The sequence below is a fragment of the Pseudochaenichthys georgianus genome, chromosome 17 (assembly GCF_902827115.2).
Source record: "Pseudochaenichthys georgianus chromosome 17, fPseGeo1.2, whole genome shotgun sequence".
NCBI lineage: Eukaryota > Metazoa > Chordata > Actinopteri > Perciformes > Channichthyidae > Pseudochaenichthys > Pseudochaenichthys georgianus.
In genome coordinates, this window is record NC_047519.1 from 16,451,869 (window position 1) to 16,469,763 (window position 17,895).

Here is a 17,895-nt window from a genome sequence, read left to right on the forward strand (position 1 = left end):
TTGTATTACAACTATAATATCTGAGGACAAAAACTGTTTTGTTATTTTTGAGGATTAAAGGACATATTCTTAAATCTTAACACATTTTTAAAAAATGTTAAAACGAAATGCATAACCCCTGACAATCAAACACCACACGTTAGGTAGAATGGTCCAAGGTTTAGAGAGATATCACATTTTGAAACACACACAAGTGAGCTTAACATTCACATTTGGAGTTTTAGTAATGGTCATTTTTCTTTTTCTGTGAAAAAAAGAAGCAGTCAAAATGTAACAAAAAAAGAAGTAATTTATTAAATGGATATGTACAGCACATTCCTGGATCAAAAAAAGCAAATCATTAGCTCTTCATGTTGAAATGTACGTACTTTGTTTCACTTTTTCAAGAGAAATTACTATACAACAGGTGTGCCTTCATTTCCAAATGTTTTAAAACACCCCCTATTGCATCAGAGCCCTACAAACCTTGTAGAGACCTAGGGTCGGCGTCAGGATATCAGATTTAGAATGGCATTCTCACCACATTCACGCCTGTGTGCCTCCATACAAGGACAACGTAAAGACACTTAATTTAAGTAGCGACAGCTGCTTCCAGCACTGCATTTCCAACTCAAACATTATTGAAACAATAACTTGCTTAGAAAAGACCCCAAGACTGTCTTGAAAAAGACTATCCATAAAATCTGAAGAAAAAAAAATTAATGTGTACGTCCCAGAATTTTAAATATCCAAACAGCTTAAAAAAAAAAAGCAATGTTTCTAACATTAATCTCAAAGAGAATTTAGTAGGGACGTAATGTTTTTAATATATCAATCAGATAACAAGGCTGCATTTACACAGATACAAAAAGAATAAGAACTGTAATAACTCAAGTATCTTCATTTTTGGACAAATACTAAAATCTTCCACAATCCATCAAATTCTAACCGTTGTCTTTTATTACCATTTAAGATGTGAAAAGTACATGTAATTATAAACCACGGAAGCTCCCAAATTCACAAGAAAAGTTGTCGGATCTCTTTAAAAAATACATTAGTGGAAGCTAAAAATATATTTTTCCTCTTTTTTGCACCTGTGTAAAATCTGCCATAATAATCTGCCACTAAATGGAGGTCCAACAGAGCTCGAGACATCTGACGGACTGCAACATTCAAATAAAAAAGGACTCAATTTATAAAAAAATTAATTGACAAAAAAGAAAAAGCCTGACATTTTCAACAGTTGGAATCTGACTATGTGCTGCAGTGGCCGTATAATCGGAACTTTTTTTTTTATTCCAATAGTTTATCATGTCATAATTTTGCACTCTAACTTTTTACTTTGGCGCGTTACAAACCATAAATAAAAAAGTATAAAAATGCAGCAAAGCTTCAGGAGTATGAAGGAAATAAAAGAGTTGATGGGAGAGGATTACAAAACAACATTAAAACACACCGCTGATCCAAACCTCAAACAGCATAAATATCCCGTATGCAAGTAGTTTTCTCAAGACTTACATGTGGATAACTAAGTATTAGGAAGCAGGAAGTAGTTGACACTTGAGTGCAAGTCCGAAGCTTCAGTGTACAGAGTAAATGTCCCTGAGAATCCAAAACTAAGGCAAAAGCAACTCAAGTCTGTGAATCCCCCCCACCTCTCAGCTGTTCAGAGCAAGAACCAGGGTTACACTCATGTAAGGATCTCGGGGGGGGGGGGGGGGGGGGGGTTATGTTAGATTGAAGTGGGAATAATGTTGTTTGTGAACTACATACGACTATAAAGTAACACTTTCTTTTACACCAAGTCTATAATGTTATATAACCATACTTATAGCATTATAGCATTATATAGCACTGTAGAGTCATAAGGAATTATAAATATCCATAATTTTTCTAATGATAATCAAAACACATTATAAATGATTTTATAATGACTTAAAGGTCATAACTGCTCATTCGAAGGATCATAGTGTTTTTTTTTGTATTATGGATATTCATAAGTGCTTGCTACTATGATATAGTGCTATAAACAGATTCAATCCCCATACTGAAACATTATAAAGTAAAAGTTCATAGACATAGCAAGTGGGAAAAATCTTTCACATTGATGAGGTTTCGATCAGAGATGCCGAGTCAGGCTTTAAAACAGCAGCTTAAAAACACCAGGCACACTTCTCTCTCCTCACACACTTACACACACACACACACTCACACACACCAGCTCATCACTCGGACACTTTCGCCGCCTCAAAGTTGACTGCCAGTTTCCTGTGCTTCTTCTTGGAGGAGGAGCTGGGGGTGTGGCCTGTTGCCGGGACGTTTTGTCGAGGAGGGGTGTGTGGGACTGCTGTTGTCGTGGAGACGGGGTCTGCTACTTGGCCGACGTTAACGCCCTGGGGTTCGCATTGAGCGAGCTGATTGCCGAAGGGCTGGTTCTGGGGTTTCTGTGATTGGTTCCTGGTCACAGTGTGGGCGGCGCTGTAAAACTCCCGAGTGTCCTGGTTCTTCTTGTTGGCGGAGACTCGCTTCTTGGTCACCTGAAGTGTCAGAGGACGATCGAAAAGCTGGGTTAAAAAGACTCTACTTTGTCTAAACGAGAACAGAAGGAATTGTGGTTGATCCGTTTTCTAACACTAGGATATAACGGAATGAGCCCTGAAACCTGGGAATTAGTCGGCCTGAATAGATGCCTGAAATAAGGTCTGTGGTTGGCAGAGGCTTAAGAGTCTTTACATGTTGTTCCTCGACAACAAATAATAGTAAATACCCCACTAATACATGACAGTAGCTTCTATGTATCATTAAACACAGGCTGCTAACAAGCGCCTGAATAAACTACTCATCATGGCGACATCATGCCGAGCATTAGCCACATTTAACTTAGCGGTGGCGACGCATAGCCATGCAACCACGGTGTCGTTGATAGCCTAATTTAGGTTTTTGAGTTCTGCAGGGTGGAGTTAATATGTGGAGAATAAACGTGGGGGTGGGAAATTATTAGGGATGCTCCGATCGCCAATTTCGGGGCCGATCGCCGGAATCAGTATCGGCCGATACCGATCAAGTGGGCGGGGCCTATATGGAAGATTTAAACATCACTTTAAATCTTCCATTTAAAGTTTAAACTCAGTTAATGGGGCTCCTTCACTGGAGCTTCCACAAACAACAATCAACTTAATTATTACATTCAAATGATGTACATTATTCAAGTTTACATTCACTTTGGATAATAACACGGGAGAAATGAGCGGAAGCGCTCTCTTTTCCTCTCACTCTTTTCCTCTCACCCTCTCTCTCTCCCCCTCCTGACAGCCTGTCAGTATCTCATGCAGCTCACTGATCCAGTAATAAGTGACCCGACAGTGAAGAATACATATATTTATAATGACTAGTTTAGCTTGTTCCAGAGGTAGATAAAATAGCTAGGTGTGTTAGGTCTTACTCTTGTGTGTTTCGCTCCACTTACCGGTCCGGCGGGCGGAGCTGCAGGATTTCTGCTTCACACACGTTGCATACCGCTATTTTACTGTCTTTTTCGGACACCTTAAAATAATGCCAGACCGGTGAAGCCATTTTGGCGAGCTTGTTTTGCCACACACAGAGAAAAGTGTCATGTATTTTACGTCATGCGATCGGCTCTCGCGATCAGCATGTTTAGAGAGCACCGATCGATCGGTAGAGAGTGAGTATCGGCCGATCTCGATCGGTGACCGATCGATTGGAGCATCCGTAGAAATTATCTTATTTTCTGCAATATACCAAAATTAAAAAAGGGAAAAATACAATTTTTATTGAGGGAACCCTAACAATGCTAACGTCCAGGCTCAATTACAAAAAGACATCCTCACTGCCCCACTCTTTAGAAACACAGGGACACTGGTAATTAAAGTTAATGATCCTTCCTGTTGCACAGCAGTAAAATAGTCACAATACGAGTCTTTCTGGAGCATGTGTGTGAAGACTCCGAGAGTATTACAGCTTTTTATATCACCCACAGTAAAAATGTATTAGACAACGTAGCAACGGATGTTAAATGTTGACTAGATGTTTATGTTATGCGAGCGACCCTTAACAGATATCAATAGGATTTAGCACTCAAACGGAAACAAAACCATAGCATAAAAACAACATCATGGTACAAAGGTTAACCTACATAAACTGATTATTACAGACACAGTAAAGCTCATTCACACAGAATCGGCACAGGAAGTAGAAATACAACAACATTATTTCAACATATCTCAATTGTTTTCGTACCTGCAGCGGAACAAACTGGTTGTGTGAGCCGATGGGCATTGATGCAGGGTTCTGGGGGCGGGGGGCCCCAGGGAAGGGTCCTGGCGCTCCGAAGAACTGCTGGTTCGGGTGGTGGGGGGGGGGCAGCGGCATCCCCCAGAGGGGGCCGGGGCCGAAGCCCTGGGGAGGCAGTAGCATACCGCCTGGAGGACACGAGGACGCACATGAGATAACAGCCAGAGAAAGGGTCAAATTAATGTATTCATATTTACGATAAAGATTTTGAATTGACAAAAACATACCAAAATAAGGCAAAAATGTATATTTGTAAAAGCTGTGACATATGGTTATTACTAGGCATTCATAAAAACAATGGAAAATTATAAGTTGAATAATCAATAGGTTGATAGGAATAAAATCATCAACAGGTTATATTTCAAAAGTTTATATTCAAGAAATACATTTTTAGTTGAATTTGAATGAAAGAAAATGCTGTTGATATCCTTCTTTCCTCACAGACTCGTCATGTAAGATGTAAGGAGAGAAGACAGACCTTGTTGGCTGAAGACGGGGTTCATGCCTAAGGGTGGGGGTCGTATCTGACCCACTCCTGGGAAGAGAGCAGGTGGGAGGGGGAAGCCCGACCCCAAAGAGTTCTACAGGAGAGGACAGAGAGAGAAGCTCTAACTGGAAATCTGAACAACACCAACGTATTCACATTTACACTCTGTGGCAGCTGGGTGTGGTTAGGGCTGCTGGAGTGAAGGGAGTGGCTCGGCCGGAGGCCAGACAGCTGATCGGAATCAGGTAATCAGTGCCGGAATAAAAGCATGTCGTAACCTGGTTCTGGTCTGTTTTGCAGTAGGCGGGATCCTGGAAGGTGGCAAAAAGGACCTGTGAGGGTTGCCACACGGGCAACGTTGGAGACCCGTGGATACTTTTGTTTGGAGCTAATAAACGCCTGTGTTACACAAACCTGCTCTTTCCGTCCATATTTGAACCCGGTGTGAGCGGAGAGGCTCACACACTCCTTTACAGTAGACATACATGACTTGTTTTTCTCTTGTATGGTAAATACCAATAAAACACAGGGTTAACCACCAAATATGTTGAACACAGCTCAACTTAATACATCATCTGGCTACATGCTGCAGTGATCAAATCAAATGCACGTTCCCATTGCAATGTGTTAAACAATATATGAGGAAAATAATTGCCACTGGAATAACTGGACTTCCCAGATCCTGCGGAAATAAAATGGCTACTGCATCCAACTAACTACTGCAAGCACATTTAAACCCGTGCGTGCGTGTGTGATGTACCAGTCTCTGGAGGGCAAAGAAGGCAGCTTTTTCCTTGGCATCATTTTCTGATTGGCACTGGGGACCGTGAACCATGAGCCCATTGGACAGCTTCACCTGACACACTACAGTCTGGGGAGAGAGGACAAAGTTAGTGCAACACAAACAGACGCACTCCTGTAGACTAGGGGGCCATATATCTGCAGGTATTACGCTTTGATATTTAGCAAAACAACAGACCAAATGAGAATACAGAAACGTTCCATGTGTGCTTCAAGGCGCCGAGTTACCTGTCTGTTGCTTATGAAGCTGAAATCGGGCGGGGCCATCCCTAACCCCACACAGATGCACGCCAGCTCCGACACCTTACTGTTCAGAACGGCGTTGGAGAGATTTGGAGGGGGTAAAACAGGGCCGTCACTGTGGGGGGAGGTCATATTGGCTGCTGGAGGGAGTGAACATTGGATGAGAAGGAGAAAACACATTTAAAAAAGGTCAATAAAGGACAAAGTGGCACAAAGACCCTGATAGTGTGATGTGACCCTGCCTTTGTTAGCCCTACATATGTATAACTGTTGGGAGCGTCTAAGGAGAGAAATGTGTATACGATTGTATAGATATGTGTGCAAGTACGTATATTATGTATAATATTTTCTACAACATGGTAAGCATTTCTCTTTACCCAGGATGACCCGTCTGCTCTCATATTGTTTGTCTGTTCATTATTGTGATAAAAACTAAAACAAATCTGGGTCGATAAATGTGCTCGCAGAACATTTGCTTGTGGTGTGGCGACGGTTTTGTACCCAGTTTCTTGTTGGACCGTCTCCTGTTCTGCTGCTGGCCCCCGGCGGCCTCCTGAGGGGGGGGACTTCCTGTTCCAGCGCTGTCAATCTTCAGCATCTCCTTCAGCATCAGGGTTCCCTTCTGCAACAAGAGAGAACACACAGACCCAGTTTAGTTATCCCGAGCTGACCTAGTAAAGAATGGCTGGATTGAAATAAAAGTAAGGAACACAATTGATATAAAAAATGATTAAGACTATTCCAATCTAAAAATAATGATGGAAAAGCAAAACAACTTATGGCCACATACGTTTTAAAGGGGTATCAAAGAAATATCTCATCAAGTCTCTAACCAACATACTAAATATTTACTCACCATTGCAAAGGACTGAGGGGACAGCGGGCCATCTGATTGGCTGGTGGTTACTTGTTGGGGAGCAGGAGGCGGTAGAGTTTGCTGGTTGCCCTTGGAGATCTGCAGGCTGGCTATCAGGTCCTCGAACTCAGTGGTAGACTAAGCGAGAGGAATATGTAAGGACACAGAAGAAAATATAATAGATAGAAAATGGGAAAAGGAGATCAAAAGTGTGTGTGTGTTCGTGCATGTACCTTATTGGCTGTGTTCTGGGGGGGGAAAAGGGAGTTGACGTCTTCATTTTTCTTCAACAGTCTGATGCCACCAACTGGGGCCTGTAAAGTACACATAATATTTAAACCACATATTCACAAAAGTATAAATATAGCAACAAAAAAGCAATGAGAAGAACAGTTTACACATAAATAAACATAACCATCTGTTGATCTTTCCCTTGACCCAAAGCTTCCTTTATATGTTATTATTACTGATACATTCTTCCACATGTCCCCGCTCAGATAAATAAACTGCTTTTAGGATCATTTGTAAAAATTCTGCTCTCCTGCAGATGACCTGGTATCTTGCAGTGTTGCATGCTGGGAGAGCATGCATGTGTGTTCTGAGCACGTGTGTACTTACAGCTTTGTTAGCGTGCTGGTTCTTCCCCTGTTGGCTAAGTCCTTCCTAGAGTTGGAAACACACAATGTTCTTTTTATTAGTCAAAATGCTAGCTTTAAGATACCGTAACTTCAATATTAGTCTGTTTCAAAGACATACCATACATACTTTGCCATGTATTAGCTCCGTTGTATTTTGCATGTGAAACTGCAACTCTAGAATATGTTTTGTGATTTGAACACACAGTTAACCTCTCCAGGGTTTAATGTAAAGTGGCGATGCATCTTAAGTATCAACATCTTTTTGTCGTATTAGAGAGCTGTGCCTTACCCTATGCCACTATGAATCTATAAACTCATATGGAAACTTTAGTGTAAAATAACGTACAAAAACTTCAAGAGCTGCCAGCCCCAAGGTGCCACACTAGACTTTTTAAAACGCGCCCAAACACACACTTTCCCACACAGACGTACATTGTGCCAGTGAGCAGGAGGTTGGAGAGGAGGGCCAGCAGAGTTCTGCAGAGACTGCCACACATTGTTGTACTCCTGAAGAAGAAGAAGAGAGACAAAGATGCAAAATGTGTAAGAATTAGGGATGTAACGATATATATCGAATATCGCGGTAAATAAATGTCTCAATACCGTTGTGAGACTGACAAAATATACTATATATTTTATTTTTTTACTATTTTCTTTTATATATAATTTTTTTTTTAAACCTTTATTCAATTAGATCAGGGGTGGGGAACCTCCGGCCCCCGGGCCGTATACGGCCCGCGAGACCATTTGGTTTGGCCCTAGAGGTAATTTATAAACACACGCAAAAAAGAAAAAAAATTAAAGAAATCTAGACCGCAAAATAATTTGTCCTGGCAACGGTCATGGTCCTTGAACACAACACGGGCCCAACGTGTCATCCCGTGGTATATGTCTCGTCTGACAGGGGTGCAGTGCTGACGGAGAGCACCAGAACGCCACTCCGGGACTTCAAAAAATTGCATTACCCATAAGTCCGTAGGCTACACATGCTGCAGTTTTTGCGTGTCTGTGTCTGAAGCTTTTTCTCCAACCAGTGAGGTAAAGGCACATCTTTATATGATCATTATAGTTATCAAAAAACAAGAGAATAAAGTAAACGGGTATAAAATAATATATGACAGTAAAAAAAAGTTGTTATTAATAAACAAGAATACAGTTTGAAAGGAGAGTGATTTGTAAAATATCCATAAAGAAAAAGTAAATCTGCTTCTAGTTCTGTTTCATAGATGTATCCATAGATCTCTTCATTTTGCTCTCAAAGTGCACCAGATTGATGCTTTCAACTTCAATATTTAAAAAAAGATCTTCCCGGAGGAGCATCCCCCCCCCGGACCCCCTAGAGGAGGTTAGGCCCCCCCCCACTTAAATCATGTCCATGGATAGGAAACTAAATACATTTGCACACATCTTGTGTCCATATCTTTCTGCATTCCGTGCACGTGAATGCATGCGCGAGTCATGGCAAGATATCTGGATTAAGAGGTTGCTTTTTCTTTGCACAGCATGAAAGAAAGGCCAAATGAATGTGCTGTGATTTTTAAGCAGAGGTCAATAATTTGTACGGCCCTCGGAGGATGTTGAAAAAATTGAAATGGCCCTTGAGAGGAAAAAGGTTCCCCACCCCTGAATTAGATGGTCCCATTGAGATCATCAATCTCTTTTTCAAGGGAGACCTGTCCAACATGGCAGCAAGTAGGTTACAACATGAACATAAAACAACAGATAACACAAAAGAACATCGTATTTACAGGGCTACATGTACATACCTAGAGACATTGACAAGTACCAACAGTATATTTATATCTCGCCCTGTCAATAAGCCGCACCTTCTTGGCAAACACGGTATTGTTTTTGAAGTGGTGGAGAGACAATGCATAGTTTTACCCACTGCTGTCACCCATGGCCAAAGCATATCTCTCTGTCCCAGCAACATCAGTACCAAGCAAGAGAGTTTTTTCCACAGCAGGGGATATTGTAAACGCCCAAACATCCCAGCATCTACCTGGAAATGTGGACATGCTCATATTCCTAAAAGATAACCTTGATGATGCTGAGCGAGTGAGTTAGAGTTGAGTTACTTGAAAAACTAAAGTGAAACTTGATTTATTCTATTGCAGGGTCTGATTATCATATTGTTGACACTTTAAAATAGCACTATCCTACTAAAATGCTGTACAAATCAGATTTATTATTTAAGAAAGAAAAAAAATTCAAAAATTCTTTATTTTTCAATATCGCGATAAATATCGTACCGTGGACTTTATATCGCGATATTATCGTACCGTGAGTTTTTGGTATCATTACATCCCTAGTAAGAATACATTGTTAAAGCGCCTGATAAGTTGAGAGAGGGCTTCACTAACACATGTCCAGGTACACTCTGCTTACCTTGGCCTGTTGTTTCTGCCCGAGACCTTGGGAGGCTGCTTTCACCACGCCGTGTTTACTGTTATGCTGCAGGGGAGGAGACATGGAATACAAAGAAGAGTTTGAGTGAAAGGGAAGAAGACGGATGTGGAAGTTTTACAATAACAGCTTTTATTTCCTGTCAAAATCTTTCATTTTGGGACTTTGTGTTGGACTCCACCATAACTTACCCTACTTTTATATTGTGTTAGCTTTAATTGGGCCCTTCAATAGTGGTCTGTTTGTCAGAGAGTTTACAGATGTTTATCTTCACGGTCAACCTGTATATTATCTACTCTTTAGTTCCGTTTTAGTTTAGAAATGTTTATATTTTACAATTGTTTATTTTCTACTCTTTTTAATTTCTAATTATGTGCATTGCCTTGTTTTTCTTTATGCTGCTGTAATGAAAACAAATCAAACATTTTAGGATCAATAACATCTATCCTATCTTATCTTTACCTGTGTGGGGGTGAAGGGGGATCGGGGGGAGTGGTTGAGGCTGGACCCCTGGCGTTGGGAGTTGAAGTTGGCGGCGGGCTGAGGTTTGACGATGGCAGTGAGCTTGTGGCAGCTTTGATCCACCCTCACTCCGTGGGTGAGGTTGATGAGGGCGCAGGGGGGGAGACGGTAACCACGGGGAGACTTAGTCCTGAGGACACAGGACCATTAAACCGTCAGCACTCACATGTCTGCTCTTAAATCATTCTGGTGAGGAGTGGGAGGCTATTCCCTACTATGTATTTTACTATTAGATTCTGTGATTACCTGATGTTGAGACCTCCAGCAAATTCATCGTCAAAAAGCACCTCGTAGAGAACCTCGGCCTCACGCTCCGCTGGAAGACAGTCACAATATAAACGTCGAGTATTATAGTTTATATGTATATTCTCTGCTTTATATTCTAGACATGCAGGATGCCCTTAAAAAGGTGAAATGTGTAACATATGACCAGAGTTTTAGCTTAAATAAATGAACCAACATTATTTACAGAATATGAAGATGTTGACGTCATGTCAAAGACTTCAATGTATTGTGTTGCAGAGATAAGTTAAAAAAGTAAATCCTGTTTATCCATTTATAATAAGCATGTTTTTAAAGTCAAACTACAAATGCTAATATTAGTTACTATGCTACTACTAAGTATCTGTACCCCAACACAAGTCAAGATCTCAATATTTATCACAGCCAACAATAGACTTGGCCTTATAAGGTTGATAAAGACTGCAGTAATTGAAGCAAAATCTCATATATCAGTCACACTACAATTCATTTTTTTATTTATTGAAATCTCCAATATCAATGTAAGAGCTTGTGCCTCTTCGTGGGGGTGCTAACACTTAACCATAAACGTTATCGTTTACTTTCTCCGTCTTTATATGTAGATATTACTTTTCTCCGTTAATCTCCGTCACGTTGTTTCCATAGCAACAACAACTTCCTGTCAACAGTGCTTCAAAATAAAAGCATGTCCATAAAAAATAGGAAGCCAAGCCAAATTACACTTAAGACATATATACAACTGCAACGAAAGTAACACACAATTGGGTTGTATACATTAACAAATAACTATAAAACAACAATACTGTAGAATAACAAAATGAATGCCGTGAATAAAACAAAATACACGTGTCGAAGCGGTACGCTGCTGATTACTAGGCGCGGAACGAATATTCTAATATTCGCTGCCGATTACTACCGAATATCCGGAGCCCGAAAAAAGGTATTCGGGACAGCCCTAGTGGTTTGTTTACAGGATTAAATCGAGCATTGCCCGCCTTTTGTTGATAGCAGGTGAAAGAAACAATAACATGAGTAGCATGAAAGAAATGACAGTGTGTCCTCACCTCCTTGAATGCCGATGATGGTCCCTCTGCATCCCAGGGGGACGGAGAAGCCCTCCCTGGTGTTGATGATGCGGTCAAACAGGCGGTACTCTGAGTCAGGGTCCGGCACCACACCCTGGTGTTGCTCCATGGGCTACACACAAATTCATATGTTCAATACAATACCAACTGGCATTTATATTCACAACTTTCTTTATATTACATTTATTGTTTAGTCAATAATAAGTCATAAAATTGCCTTTGCCATTTCCAGATGCTAAATAAAGCTAAAACCGATATGTGCATTTTTCTAGGAAATTGAGTATTGAGCAATAAGCACACATGAATAATGACACATTCAGACAAAATACACTCACCCTGAAGAGCAGATGAGGCTTGACTGTCACTCTGACTTTCTTGGTGCTCTTCTTCACCTGAGAGCGGGATGGTGAGAGAGGAAGGGAGGAAGAGTGTGTGAGTTCACAAAGAGAGCTTCTGATACAGTAACTGTAGGAAGTGTGTGTGTGTGCGTGTGCGTGTGCGTGTGCGTGTGCGTGTGCGTGTGTGTGTGTGTGACCTTGGCTTTCTCCGCCGCCTCCTCGATCCTCTCCACGATGGCCGAGTCCAGCACCTGCAGGTCACATGACGACCTGCTGATGGAGCTCACTGGGTGACTTTTCAGCCATGAGGTGATTTCAGAGACCTTCTCCGCCCTGTGTCCATAGATATAGGAGATTATCAGTAAATACTCCATCAATTCAATTCATTCACGAGATGTGGTCAAACTGACTGGGGTGAACAGTTTAGCAGAAGTAACGCAAGAGGAAATGCTCCTCAGCTGATACAGGCGGCCATTTCTTAGTTTTCCAGCTGACAGGGCAGACAAATATTTTGGTTTTTCCTCAAGTACTCTGTATGTGCATGTGTGCGTGTGCATTTACCCATTGTGGTCCTCTCCAGACCAGATGTCGTCTTCATAGAAAACGTCATCATGACTGTTCCTGGACACCAAGTTGAATACCTCAGAAAATCTAGAAAGACACAAAAAACAACAATAAAAAGTATGAAATAGTAAAAGAATGTAACAGTTGAGTGAGTCACACTACAATTTCCTTTTATTTTAAACATATGCTATTTTTAACACTCCCTCTGGAGGGACCTTTGGGATTGTTTGCACACCATAACACCATAAGTGCATAACACACTACAGGAAAGGGAAAACCCCAAAAAGCATAGGTAACCTTTAATCTAGATCTGTACCGAAATCCCTTTGATATCTGCCTGCATGTTTTAAGATGTACTTTTTAAACACATTTCCAATCGATTTGAGTTTTTCCGAGGTTCTAACACAACTGAAGAATGGAGGATTCATGTAACGGCAGCATGGTGATAGGGATGGAACAGTATTCTTTCTTACACAGGGTTTGTTTGAATGTTTTTTTACCTGTCCAGGTATTCGGCCAGCAGTTCCTCCACAGCATTAGAGTAGAGCCACTCCTTCTCCGTCTTCTTGGTGTACCCAGGAACCTCCTCGTTCTTCTTGTTGAACTTCAGGTTCAGGCCAACGTTAGCTTTCTGCTCGCCACAGGGACTGCAAACAAGGAAGTAGAAAGGTATTGGTGCCCAGAAAGAGAGAGAAAGTTCTCCTCAATAGTAGTGCTGTAGCGACGCGTCGATGACGACTTCAAAATATCGTCGACGACATATTTCCGCGTCGCTACACACACGTGGGTCACCCAAAGCAACAAGCAGTTCTAGCTGTGGTGGCTACCATTAGCAGCTAGCATTTTCTCTCCGATTTTTACATTAAAATGGAATTATGGATTATAAATTCAATCATTTTTTTATACATAGACGTTAAAAACCTATGGATTAACCGATTCAGCCGCATTTTTTCTCATTTTAATGCCATTGAACACGTCTTTTGATCAGATTGACGGCTACGGTGGTGAGACGATCTCCCTAGAAACTCTGTAAAGGTATGTGTTGTGATGACTGTATTTGCTTCCCCTGTCGCGAGTCCGGATCACTCAGTGATGATACTATATACCTACATAATCTGTGGAGTCTCAGCTTTAATCGGAAATATTGTATGTGCAGCTACGATAAGTAATAAGGGTACTTTTATCTTGAGTTCTGTGCCAATGTCCGTTAGCATTTTTCGCTCAGGGGTCATTTAGATGCTTCTTATGAGACTTGTGATTTGTTTTGGTAAACATGGTTTGTATCGTCAGTTAGCTGAGATTATTCCCGTTAATCTGGTATAACACATTAATAGGTTCTTAAATATTAAGATCCCCTGAGACACAGTATCGTGAAAAAATGTGTTTTTACATTACGTTTTTTTTACATTACGTTTTTTATGAATTGAACAACAGAAATATAATCGTTAGATTAGTCGACTAATCGATCAAATAATCGCCCGATTAATCATTTTCAAAATAATCGTTTCCCCCCAGCACTACTCAATAGAACAAATCTACTTTTAGATACAGAGTTTAAAGAAGTTAACAGCAGGAGTGGGCGATGTTGAATGGGCTGCTGGGATTTTTATTTTCAGAGATAAGCAGGCCATTGGAGTTTCAATTCTAAACATGAGCCAGAGCTCTAAGGTCTGCTGACCAGCTGCTGCTGGTAGTGCCCAAGACCAGGCTCAAAACCCGAGGGCACCGAGCCTTCGCAGCAGCTGGCCCCAGGCTCTGGAACACTCTGCCCCTCCATGTGAGGTCGGCCCAGACACTAGGGGCTTTTAAATCCTCACTAAAGACACACTTCTTCTCCCTGGCCTTCTAGTCAGAGCGGAGTACGACTCCTGACTATTCCCTGTGTTTTAGTTTTTTATATTTCTGTTGTAAATTATTGTCTTTTATTGTGATTGTAGTAATGTGTTTTTATTACATGTACAGCTAGAGATGTCCCGATCCGATCACGTGATCGGGGATCGGAGCCGATCACGTTTTTTTCAAAAGATCGGAATTGGGATAAAAAAATTCGGGGATCGGGATTATTTTTTTATTTTTTTTATACAATATTTTAATTATTTTATTTAATGTTACAAAACAAAAATGACCATGTTCACGTCTTAAAATCATCCTGAGGACTTAGTTTTGGTTTAAAATTACACAACATCATGTATGTGTTGCTTTCTTTGGGCTTGTTTTCAGACCTGGTTGCTTATTCCTCTCAAAGCTGGCAACAGAGTGAGCGCAGTGTCTAAAGTAGCAGTAAGCTAACGAGAGGCTACGACCAGCTGGTGACTTGGGAGTCGGGACAGAGAAAATGTCAGGAGTTTGGAAGTATTATAAAATTGAAAGCGAAGGCAGTGTAACAGCCAGATGCAATGTTTGCAAGGCAGAGGTTCCGCGTGGTGGAAAGAACAGAGCTACGTTCAACACGACCAATCTAATGCGCTACCTGAGAAACAAACACCAACAACAACACGACGAGTACACAACGGCCACTCGGGTAACGGCACTGAAACAACCAACACTTTCAGAGACTTTTAAAAGGAAAGAGAAACTGCCCCAGAACGGTGAAAAGGCCAACACAATAACAGCCAAGATAGCTGAATTCATCACGTTGGATGACCAGCCGTTATCTGTTACCTTTTTTTTCTCTTAATGCATTGCATAAAGATCGGATCGGGAAAAATCGGTATCGGCAGATTGTCAAAATCAAATGATCGGAATCGGATCAGGAGCAAAAAAAGCTGATCGGGACATCCCTATGTACAGCACTTTGGCTCGACCAAAAATCACTTTTAAAGGTGGGGTAGGTCATTTTGGAGAAACCAGCTCGAGTGCGCTAGAATTTGAAAATACACAGCCAGAAGAAATCTGCCACTTCCTTACAGAGCCCCTCTTCCAACACACACACACGCGCACATGACCAATGAGGGCACGAGATAAGTTTGTGCACAGATGGAAGGCTGACAGGCAGGTAGGCCATCCAGTTACTTTAGCCGGGCCGGCTCAGGTAATTGGTCATGCTTTTTACAGTACTACAGCTTCCACAGATGACGTTTTTTTATGGATTTGTTGTCAAAGCACTTAAGATATTCATTGCTATTGGATGTTAAGAGCATTCCATGGAATATAACAAAAAGTGTATCTCGAGCCGGTTTCTCAAACTTACCTACCCCACCTTTAAATGTCCTATATAAATAAAACTTGATTTGAAACATATTTTCAAGAAAGAACATTGAAATATCAGAATAGCGAAATGTGTGAAAACTACCGTCTACGGTCCATTTCTCCACTTACTTCCTCTTAGAGCCTCGGCCAATGAAGATGCTTCCCGAGAAGCGGGAGACGAGGTAGCTGGTGATGCCGAGACGAGAAGCCAGAATGTATCCGGGACTGTACTTCACACAGTACTTCTACAGAATACAACAGTACACACGTGAGGAAAGTATTCTTGACACTATATCTCATTTCTTTGGCTTTGCAGGAGTGAATGTGTTTCTTACATGCTGATTCTGTATTAAGGGCTCCAGCTGTGGTTCGTGCGGCACGTTGAAGACCACTCGTACACGGCCTTCGTTGATGACATCACTAGAGTCCTGCACCTGTTGGATAGTAATAAAAGAGATTTGGGACTTGATATTGAATATTCCTGTACATTTTGTAATCTACAAGAAGAAACTATTGCCATTTATTTTATGAATGTGTATTGTAGAATATTGTGGTATGATGTAGAATGTTGTATTAGAAGAAAGACGAGACAAAAGGTTCAACTCCAGGACAAAGACATTCTTATGTACTTCAGGGATGATAGTATGGATGCAGATTTTGCCTTTTCTATGCAGTTGATTTCATATTATCCACAAAAAGAAATGGGCTGACTCCAAACCACATTTTACACATTTCTATCAATAATTTAAACAATATATTAGCACTATTAAAAACATTAGGAATAAGAAGGCAATGAAAACTAATTTGATATTTAAAAAATATTTTATCTGAAGTATCAAAATGTATTTTTCTTTCCTTTTTTGAATACAAATAAAATAAATACAATTAAATAAAAAATGTTTAAAAAGTAATAAAAGAGATGGTGTGATTCAGGAGGAGACATTGTCAACATGTTTCCTTCCAAAAATAATTGACGTTACCAAAAGAACATTACAATTAAAAAGCTATACGATTGGAGTATCACATCATTATCAGAGAGGACTTTCTCTACTGACTGAAGCTGAGAAGTGATCACATACCTCGCCCATGGCTCCGTAGTAAGGGTTCCCCACCATGAAGACATTCGTTGCTGGAGGGAAAAGCTCGTCTAGGCTCCTGAAGCAGCTCTCAGACGAGCAAAAGGCCTCGATGTCCTGAGGAGAGAAACGCAAGTGAGGAATATGAGTGAGAAAGCAAGAGTGTTCAGCATTATCACTTAATAAGATGATGAATGTCAATCTAAATTCTTCTACCACGTCCCTACATTAAATATGCTTGTGCAAATCACTGCTCACATAACACACAGTTGTTCTCATTTTATTTATTTGAAAGTGAAATGTGCTTGTCTGCACTCCCCAACTCAGGCAGATCTTTCTGCAGTCTCGTCTCCCTGCTGGGAAACACCACATCTCAGCTTAACATCTCACCCTGGCTATCTTTCAAATATGACCTGTGTATTATTTTCTTGTATGTTTCGGCATGTACCTTAACCACGGTCTGGAAGGCGAAGGGGAGGACCTGCTTGGCCCACTGCTTCTCCAGCTCCACCACCCCGTTGGCTTTGGGGACGTATTTCCTTCCCGCCAGCGTCTGGCCGTACAAAACCACCGATGTCTCGTTCACTATGATGCCTTTCCTCTTATTGAAACTGGGACAAAGAAAACACATTTTAAGAGAGGATTTGGACAATAAGAGAGGAGAGGCCACACTTTATCATAATTTAGGGATGGATAGGTCTTTGACGGTCTATGGTGCTGTTTGGTTTAACCCTTAGGAGACGTTTAGAAATATCTTAACCACCTAGGCAACATCCAGATCCATGGTGTTTCTCAAATAAGATCTTTAAGGTGATTTACAGTCATATTTTCAAGTGATCAGATTGAATTTGAGTGCCAAGACATATTCAACGCATCTGTATGGGCTGTCCTGGAAGCTACATGGCTACAAAGGTGACGTGGCTTTGCAATGTGGAAGAATAATCCTTGCAGTGTCGAGTCATGGTGCAAATCAGGCTGGTATACATTGTTAGTTTACATAATATCTTTATGTAATTGTTTCTTTTCATTGCACACTCTTGCTATTGTTTATATATTTGTTCAGCTTTTATTTATTTCATTCTAAAATGCGGCAACAGGATAAATACAAAGATATGAGTACTATTAAAACGGTTGTGCTT

The 17,895-nt window shown here is 40.9% G+C and overlaps 1 protein-coding gene across 1 annotated transcript in view; it reads right to left on the bottom strand.

Annotated features, from left to right (window-relative positions):
* Nucleotides 1-271: 271 nt before the first annotated feature.
* xrn1 (5'-3' exoribonuclease 1) overlaps nucleotides 272-17,895 on the bottom strand; it is a 32,866-nt gene continuing 15,242 nt past the window's right edge. The window contains 22 exon segments of the mRNA XM_034104208.2: nucleotides 272-2,516; nucleotides 4,237-4,418; nucleotides 4,769-4,871; nucleotides 5,538-5,648; nucleotides 5,807-5,961; nucleotides 6,323-6,443; nucleotides 6,678-6,815; nucleotides 6,911-6,991; nucleotides 7,296-7,340; nucleotides 7,748-7,822; nucleotides 9,704-9,769; nucleotides 10,184-10,373; nucleotides 10,490-10,559; nucleotides 11,569-11,701; nucleotides 11,925-11,981; nucleotides 12,125-12,260; nucleotides 12,489-12,578; nucleotides 12,992-13,138; nucleotides 15,810-15,925; nucleotides 16,016-16,114; nucleotides 16,760-16,873; nucleotides 17,205-17,367. Of these exon segments, the coding sequence (XP_033960099.1) occupies nucleotides 2,205-2,516; nucleotides 4,237-4,418; nucleotides 4,769-4,871; nucleotides 5,538-5,648; nucleotides 5,807-5,961; nucleotides 6,323-6,443; nucleotides 6,678-6,815; nucleotides 6,911-6,991; nucleotides 7,296-7,340; nucleotides 7,748-7,822; nucleotides 9,704-9,769; nucleotides 10,184-10,373; nucleotides 10,490-10,559; nucleotides 11,569-11,701; nucleotides 11,925-11,981; nucleotides 12,125-12,260; nucleotides 12,489-12,578; nucleotides 12,992-13,138; nucleotides 15,810-15,925; nucleotides 16,016-16,114; nucleotides 16,760-16,873; nucleotides 17,205-17,367 (2,704 nt within the window). The 3' untranslated portion in view covers nucleotides 272-2,204.